This window comes from Carassius carassius, chromosome 37, assembly GCF_963082965.1.
Source record: "Carassius carassius chromosome 37, fCarCar2.1, whole genome shotgun sequence".
In the NCBI taxonomy this organism is placed as follows: domain Eukaryota; kingdom Metazoa; phylum Chordata; class Actinopteri; order Cypriniformes; family Cyprinidae; genus Carassius; species Carassius carassius.
In genome coordinates, this window is record NC_081791.1 from 27,546,350 (window position 1) to 27,555,851 (window position 9,502).

Below are 9,502 nucleotides of genomic sequence, written 5' to 3' on the forward strand. Positions count from 1 at the left end.
GGAACAACACAGAATGTCAATATAAATGATAGTCATTGTCAACAGATAGATGTAAGTGTGTAACAAGTATGAAAGACATTAATCCAACCAAACATAGTCCATGGATCCTCCAAGAATCACAAGCATCTCCTGAGGAGGAGGATCAGCAGCACACACACACACACACACACACACACACACACACACACGTTTGTTTTTGTGTATATTCTATGGCCCTACACCAACCCTATACCTAACCCTAACCCTCACAGGAAACGTGTTAGTTTAAGATTTAATGCATTTTAATTAATCCATGAATTAATTTATTTACATTTTAAACTTTTTTTTCTCTTTTCCGCTGCTCTCTTAATACCTGTTCATTTTAATTTACTTACATTTCAATTTATTTGTTTTAGTCATTTAATAATAATTTATTGACATTTCATTTATTTACATTTTACACTTTTCTCATATTTTTTCTATTCTGATGTGTTCTATTCTGTTCTATTTTAATTTATTCTATTCTTTTCTATTCTATTCTGTTATATTCTGTTCTGTGTTATTCTATTCTATTCATGCCCCATGGTCCTCAGACCTGAATTCTATTCTATTCTTTCTTGCAGCCTTATGGTCTTTAGACCTGAATTCTATTATGTTCTATTCTGTTCTATTCTATTTTATTCTATTCTATTCTATTCTTTCTTGCAGCCTCGTGGTCTTTAGACCTGAATTCTATTATGTTCTATTCTATTCTTTCTTGGAGCCTCGTGGTCTTTAGACCAGAATTCTATTCTGTTCTATTCTATTCTATTCTTTCTTGCAGCCTCATGGTCTTTAGACCTGAATTCTATTATGTTCTATTCTGTTCTATTCTATTCTATTTTATTCTATTCTATTCTATTCTTTCTTGCAGCCTCGTGGTCTTTAGACCTGAATTCTATTATGTTCTATTCTATTCTTTCTTGCAGCCTCGTGGTCTTTAGACCAGAATTCTATTCTGTTCTATTCTATTCTATTCTTTCTTGCAGCCTCATGGTCTTTAGACCTGAATTCTATTATGTTCTATTCTGTTCTATTCTATTCTATTCTATTCTTTCTTGCAGCCTCGTGGTCTTTAGACCTGAATTCTATTATGTTCTATTCTGTTCTATTTTATTCTATTCTATTCTATTCTTTCTTGCAGCCTCGTGGTCTTTAGACCTGAATTCTATTATGTTCTATTCTATTCTATTCTATTCTATTCTTTCTTGCAGCCTCATGGTCTTTAGACCTGAATTCTATTATGTTCTATTCTGTTCTATTCTAATTTATTCTATTCTATTCTATTCTTTCTTGCAGCATCATGGTCTTTAGACCTGAATTCTATTATGTTCTATTCTGTTCTATTCTAATTTATTCTATTCTATTCTATTCTTTCTTGCAGCATCATGGTCTTTAGACCTGAATTCTATTATGTTCTATTCTATTCTATTCTATTCTTTCTTGCAGCCTCATGGTCTTTAGACCTGAATTCTATTCTGTTCTATTCTATTCTATTCTATTCTATTTAGTTTTTAATGTATTTCATTTATTTAAAGTTTTCACTATTTTTTAAGTCTTTAGTATTGTTTTCTGAAAGCAATAATCAAAATATCTGCAAATAAATGATTGTTAAAGTAAATGTATTTTGAATTTAACAATATATTTATATTTGAGACATGTATTTTTTACATTTAGCAATGCTAATATGTTTGTATTGGAAAACGAGACAGAAATCACTTTTGTCATTTTCTCTGCACAAATAAGTTAAATAATTTATTGTATAATTTATCTATTTACATTTAAAATAAAATAATTATTTATATTAATAAATTTTATTTACAGAAAAAAATATCTGCTAAAGAAGTCAACTTAATTTAAACTGGACACAAGTTAATTTTTCTTACTCCATTGGCAGATATTTGTTCTTATTTTAAGTGTAAATTTGGTTATTTATGTAATTTTGCTCTGAAGTACATGCATCTTAATTTAAGTATGTTCATATATTTGTACTGGAGAGAAAGACAACATCATTTCAACATCAGGAAGAACATAGTTTTAGTGTAAAGCCAGTGTTCATCACTCCTCAGTCTGCTCTGAGTTTGTGTTCGACTGAAAGCTGAAGCTCGTGTGTGTGTTTGTGAAAACCGTCTCACTTACACACTTACACCTCTCTGTCTGTCGTGGTTTGGCTCGTTTCTGGATTTAACGAACCTGAGCGTCTGGTTTGAGCAGTTCTCTGTGATTCATTCGCTCAGATATAAACACACTCATCTGCAAGAAGCGGGTTGTGTATTGTTGATCTGTGGTGTTGTGTAGGTCTGTGTGATGTTTCTCACCTAATTATTAGATATTTTTTCCACAGTTTTCAACCCTGCATTGTTTAATCTGGAAACGTTTTGACTGAAATAGTGTTGACATGTTTTGAAAGAGATATTGTGTTTGTATCTATCTAAATTGTGTTTATTCTATCTAAATACTAGTGCTGTCAAACGATTAATCGCGATAAATCGCATCCAGAATAAAAGTTTTTGTTTATATAATATATGTATGTGTACTGTGTATATGAAGACACACACATAGAGCATATATTTTGAAAATATTTATATGTATTTACATGTATATATTTATATTCATATGAATTATATAACATAAATATATTTAATATATAAACGTACATTTTTTTTCTTAAATATATACATGCATATGTGTGTATTTATATATACACAGCACACAGGACATATATTATGTGAACAAAAAGGTTTTATTTGGATATGATTTATCATGTTTAATTGTTTGATAACTCTAATAAAATACTTTTACAATTTATTATTTATAATTTCTTTTTATTTCTTTGTAATTTATATTTTAAGGGCCTTATTTCTATTTTACGAACAGCAGAATTTCTTTTTTATTTCTTTTGTAGTTTTATGTCATAGTTTTTATTTTAAGGGCCTTATTTCTATTTTATGAACAGCAGAATTTCTTTTTTATTTCTTTTGTAGTATTTTGTTTTGTTTTATTTCATATTAAATGCCATACATTTATTCTATTTTTATATTTTTAGTGCCTTTGTTTATTTTAGTGGTTTTGATAAGTGGTGTATTTTGTAACACAAAATAAAAAACAACTAATACAAATGAATACACCCTGAACTACAATTAAAGCAAAAACAGAAATAATAAAAATAAAATCTAATTCAAAATATTAACAATCACTACTAATGTATTAATGATACTAAAATATCACAAATTAAAGTCAATGTATCTCAGTCATGAAAAATGTGTTTCATAATCTTATTAGGAGAAAAAAACATTTTTTTTAATGTTCCTAATCAATCAACAACAAGGCTTTTAGTTTATATGTCTGGAACTGGCAAATATGTTTGATATTTTGCATATATTTAGCATTTTCATTAGTGCATTTTGATTTCACTTAAGCATGCAAACTTTTCAGAGATATTGGTTTAAAATCTAAACCTTTGGTATAAATGGTTTTGTTTTTTCACAGCATTTTATTTTGCTGCTTCACTCTGATTATCCATTTTATTGTATTAGTATTTCCAGCCGTCCATTTCTTTTGAACAGCTCCTCGAATATGAATATTGTCATTTGTAAACTGTTTTGAAAGGTGTTTATATTCATGTAAATATATGTAAATGTAATATGTGTACAGACAAAGACAAAGGCTTTCATTTCTCTCAAATATTCCCATCCTCTTCTCACTTGGTGAGTGTTTTATTTTTGGTGTTTTGCATGCGTTTCCTGTGTTTCTTTCATTCTTCTGTCCTCATTTCAACTTCCTGTTACATGTGTGTCTCTTCACAGTTCATCCCTTTAGTCTTTAATAACCCAGTCAAATCACAGAAATATTTTGCAGCACAACTGTTTTTATCATTGATAATGTTTCATATTAGACTGATCTCAGAAGCAGAAGTGTCTTCTTTCAAAATATGTAAAATAGTTTTGAGGTGGTTGCATGTGTGTGTTTTTGTGGTGGTTGTGTGTGTTAGAGTTTGTTTGCATGTGCATTTGCGAGTGCGAGGTCAGTAAATGTGCCATCATCGGTGTTCATAGCACTTGTGATGAGTTTGTGTTCAACATAAACCAGCACAAAGCCTGAGTGTCACGCTGTCTAGTCTCTGTTTCCCTGGGTGTCCACTAGTGGGCTCACTTCCCCTTAGGCACTTCACCATAGGCACTAGAATTGCTCTAGTCTGGTCCTGTCTTCACAGTAATTGCACTCCAGTTAATTGCACCAGGTGCAGGCAATCTATTTGTCATTAGCCTCCTTATAAATACCAGTCTTTCTCTGTTGTTTGTATGGAGTCCTTACCCTTCGTATGTCCAGTCTTCTCGCTCCCCGAGATTCTTCCTTCCTCATATTCTGAGTTCCCGTTCCGTTCAGATCCCTTTCCTATTCCTTTCTTGTTTGTTTGTTTTTGTTTGGACTGCATTCTGGTTTTGACCCTGGCATGTCTGACAACGATTTGGATTATCCCAATAAAGCATACCTGCGATTGGATCTCTCATTCTCGCAAATCGACTGAGCCAGCGCCGCTGAGCAAGATGGCCGCCAGTCCAGTGCCGCTGCATAAGATGGCCACCAACCCAGTGCCGCTGCGCAGCATGGCCGCCAACCCAGCACCACGAGGCAAGATGGAAGCCAGCCCCACACCAAAGCACAAGATGGCCGCCAGACCCCAGCGCCACGAGGCAAGATGGTCGTCAGCACAGCGCCACAGCACAAAGTGGTCACCAGTCCAGCGCCATAGTGCAAGATGGCCGCCAGCTCAGGGCTACTTCCAGTTGATCCTCCAGAATCAAGTCAGATTCCTGTTGACAGAGTCAAGTCACCGGTGATCTTCAAGGACAGAGTCAAGTCACCGGTGATCTTCAAGGACAGAGTCAAGTCACCGGTGATCTTCAAGGACAGAGTCAAGTCACCGGTGATCTTCAAGGACTGAGTCAAGTCACCGGTGATCTTCAAGGACTGAGTCAAGTCACCGGTGATCTTCAAGGACTGAGTCAAGTCACCGGTGATCTTCAAGGACTGAGTCAAGTCACCGGTGATCTTCAAGGACTGAGTCAAGTCACCGGTGATCTTCAAGGACTGAGTCAAGTCACCGGTGATCTTCAAGGACAGAGTCAAGTCACCGGTGATCTTCAAGGACTGAGTCAAGTCACCGGTGATCTTCAAGGACTGAGTCAAGTCACCGGTGATCTTCAAGGACTGAGTCAAGTCACCGGTGATCTTCAAGGACAGAGTCAAGTCACCGGTGATCTTCAAGGACAGAGTCAAGTCACCGGTGATCTTCAAGGACAGAGTCAAGTCACCGGTGATCTTCAAGGACTGAGTCAAGTCACCGGTGATCTTCAAGGACTGAGTCAAGTCACCAGTGATCTTCAAGGACTGAGTCAAGTCACCGGTGATCTTCAAGGACTGAGTCAAGTCACCGGTGATCTTCAAGGACTGAGTCAAGTCACCGCTGATCTTCAAGGACTGAGTCAAGTCACCGCTGATCTTCAAGGACTGAGTCAAGTCACCGCTGATCTTCAAGGACTGAGTCAAGTCACCGCTGATCTTCAAGGACTGAGTCAAGTCACCGCTGATCTTCAAGGACTGAGTCAAGTCACCGCTGATCTTCAAGGACTGAGTCAAGTCACCGCTGATCTTCAAGGACTGAGTCAAGTCACCGGTGATCTTCAAGGACTGAGTCAAGTCACCGCTGATCTTCAAGGACTGAGTCAAGTCACCGCTGATCTTCAAGGACTGAGTCAAGTCACCGGTGATCTTCAAGGACTGAGTCAAGTCACCGGTGATCTTCAAGGACTGAGTCAAGTCACCGGTGATCTTCAAGGACTGAGTCAAGTCACCGGTGATCTTCAAGGACTGAGTCAAGTCACCGGTGATCTTCAAGGACTGAGTCAAGTCACCGGTGATCTTCAAGGACTGAGTCAAGTCACCGGTGATCTTCAAGGACTGAGTCAAGTCACCGCTGATCTTCAAGGACTGAGTCAAGTCACCGCTGATCTTCAAGGACTGAGTCAAGTCACCGCTGATCTTCAAGGACTGAGTCAAGTCACCGCTGATCTTCAAGGACTGAGTCAAGTCACCGGTGATCTTCAAGGACTGAGTCAAGTCACCGGTGATCTTCAAGGACAGAGTCAAGTCACCGGTGATCTTCAAGGACAGAGTCAAGTCACCGGTGATCTTCAAGGACTGAGTCAAGTCACCGGTGATCTTCAAGGACTGAGTCAAGTCACCGGTGATCTTCAAGGACAGAGTCAAGTCACCGGTGATCTTCAAGGACTGAGTCAAGTCACCGGTGATCTTCAAGGACTGAGTCAAGTCACCGGGGATCTTCATGAACAGAGGCGAGTCACCAATAATCTTCATGAGCAGAGTCAAGTCACCAATAATCTTCATGAGCAGAGTCAAGTCAGCACCGATCTTCTGGAATCCAGTATAAACACCATGGGATTACCAGAGTTTCGTTCTCCCGTTGGTCCGGCCGCACGGACGTGGTGGTCTTCTGATCTGCCCTGGAGGGTTTTGGCCTCGACCACAAGGATGTGGTGGTCTTCTGCGCCGCCCTGGGGGCTTTCTGCATTGACCACAAGGATGTGGTGGTGTTCCGTTCCAATCCCTTTCCTATTCCTTTCTTGTTTGTTTGTTTGTTTTTGTTTTGACTGCATTCTGGTTTTGATCCTGGCATATCTGACAACGATTTTGGGTTATCCCAATAAAGCATACCTGCGATTGGATCTCTCGTTCTCCTTGTGTTTCTCTGGTCGCGAAGCGTCACACTGAGGGAGCAAACACACACACACACGTATGAACACACACATGACATGCTCTCAGAGTCGGTGAGCTGTGTTCAGTGGCGTCAGCTGGATCTATAAGGGTCTGTTATTCTGTGAAGCGTGAATCTGGAGCACTGAAGGATGCTGGGAGGATACAGAGACACCCAGAGAGTAAAATAGGCCACACACACACACACACACACACACACATTCCAAAACACTTGCCAAGAATAATGGGAGTAAAAAGGGCTTGCTGAGTACAGAGTTGGTCTCCGTATGTTTGCTAACCATCTGCTGCACATCTATTATGAATACGGCTATAAATGAACAATGAGAACAACACGACTGTCAGCGATTCACCGGCTGATGATTTAAACATCCCTCATCAAGTTTGTTTCAACCTGCTAAAGTCTTTTAGCATTAGAAAAGTTCTTCTGCTCGCCAAGGCTGCATTTATTTAATTAAAAATACCAAAAGATTAAGCAAAATTGTCAAATATATTAAAATTCAAATTGACTGTCTTCTATGTGAATATATTTTAAACTGTAATTTATTTCTGTGATGCACTGCTGAATTTTCAGCATCATTCCTCCAGTCTTCAGTGTCACATGATCTTCAGAAATCACAATCGTTTCAGTGTACATGTGAAATATTCCTTGTCATAAGGACAGAACACATTGAGTTAGTCAGTTGTTTATGATTTTGTTTCTCTGTTGCAGGAGACTAATGAGATCGTGGCCATTAAGAAGTTTAAGGACAGTGAAGGTGAGTGATTCACTCATCACACAACACACAACCAAACCAGCTCATGACATCATGATGCAGCTCATGAATATTAATGAGCTAACTGTAAATAAATGAAAATTAAAGCAAATAAAAAATATATTAAACTTGACAAATATGAAAAATCTCTAAGTTAACTAATTATAAATTAAACATGAAAATGGTAAATTAAATCAAAGTAGCACAGGTATATTTGTAGCAATAGCCACACTGTATGGGTCAAAATTTTTCTTTTATGCCAAAAATCATTAGGATGTTAAGTAAAGATCATGTTCCATGAAGATATTTAGGACATTTCCTACCGTAAATATATCAAAACTTAATTTTTGATTAGTAATATGCATTGCTAAGAACTTAATTTGAACAACTTTAAAGATGATTTTCTCAATATTTAGATTTTTTTGCTCCCTCAGGAAATATTATTTATTCAGCTGTATAAATTATGTATACATTTCGATGTAAAAAATTTACTGTTTTTTTTGGTTTTAAGCTTTTTGTGCAATGTCAATCACAAATAATATAAACATTTAATAAATACACTGAAATCTGGAAATATAAAATAAACGCCAACTCAAAAAAAAGAATGAAAACTATAACTAATTACGTTCTTTTTAAACTGAAAGTGACAAGTTAGTTTCTAGTTTGTGATATTTCATGTTGAATATAAAAAGCAATGCATTGTTGACTTCCTGTGGCTCCTGGTTCAGAAAATGAGGAGGTGAAGGAGACGACGCTGCGTGAGCTGAAGATGCTCCGCACGCTGAAGCAGGAGAACATCGTGGAGCTGAAGGAGGCGTTTCGGCAGCGAGGGAAGCTGTTCCTGGTGTTCGAGTACGTGGAGAAGGTGAGCCGGAGAGCGCTGAGATCTCCCGTCTGTGTTCTCCTGATGTGTGCTGTGCTGAGATGATGCTGTGTGTTGTAGAACATGCTGGAGCTGCTGGAGGACATGCCCAACGGAGCTCCACCCGAGAAGGTCCGGATCTACATCTACCAGCTGATCAAAGCCATCCACTGGTGCCATAAGAACAACATCGTCCACAGAGGTCACACACATCAAACTAAACCACCTATAATCTCATTATTAAATACCTTATATCATCTACAGAGGTGTGAATCCACCTGCAGTCAAATACATCATAAATGAACACAATCAAAATTTTACAGAAATAATTTAAAAATAATTCTAAATGTATTTTTTTTAAATGCTTGTATTTGTATTTTATTAAAATAAATATTCAATATTTAATTATATTATTTGATTATCAGGCCACCTGTAATAAAATGTTTATTTTATCGCAATAAAATATAATTTCTTTACATTTTATTGAAATGCATTTTAATTATATTATTTGATTTTAATCATTGTACATCAAGGTGTGAGACCACCTGCAACAAAATTAATTAAAATGTATTTATTTCATTTGATTTTTTTTTCCATTTTATTAAAATCTATTTTATTTATATTATTAATTTGTTGTATTTTTTTATTTTATTAAAATAAATTTTTAAATATACAATTTAATCATAAAAAATACCGTTTTAATTTTCATCCACCTAGATGCCTTTTAACCTTTTATTAAAATATTATTTATTTATTATTTATATGGTTATAATAATTATATTATTATTGTTTTGCAACACAAATAAATTGTTTTGTATTTTATTTTTTTATTATATTTTAACAATAATAAATTATAGATAAATAAAGTCTAAGTATATTTTAATATAAACATTAAATAATAATTTATTGTATTTTAATAAAATATATTTTAATTGTATTATTTAATATGAATCATTGTCTTCTGAACTGCATTAAATATTACACATGCACGCTGGTTTGATCTGTCTCTGGCTTTCTAGATATCAAGCCGGAGAATCTGCTCATCAGCTCCGACGACATGCTCAAACTGTGTGAC

General features: G+C 36.1%; 1 protein-coding gene across 5 annotated transcripts in view; it reads left to right on the forward strand.

Moving 5' to 3' along the window:
- LOC132118561 (cyclin-dependent kinase-like 5) overlaps window positions 1-9,502 on the forward strand; it is a 61,435-nt gene that overhangs the window by 25,381 nt on the left and 26,552 nt on the right. For all 5 annotated transcript variants that reach the window (XM_059528491.1, XM_059528495.1, XM_059528494.1 and 2 more), the window contains exons 4-7: window positions 7,523-7,568; window positions 8,294-8,430; window positions 8,509-8,629; window positions 9,447-9,502. The exon at window positions 9,447-9,502 is cut by the window's right edge and continues 4 nt beyond it. In XM_059528491.1, the coding sequence (XP_059384474.1) occupies window positions 7,523-7,568; window positions 8,294-8,430; window positions 8,509-8,629; window positions 9,447-9,502 (360 nt within the window). The remainder of the gene's footprint in view (window positions 1-7,522; window positions 7,569-8,293; window positions 8,431-8,508; window positions 8,630-9,446) is intronic.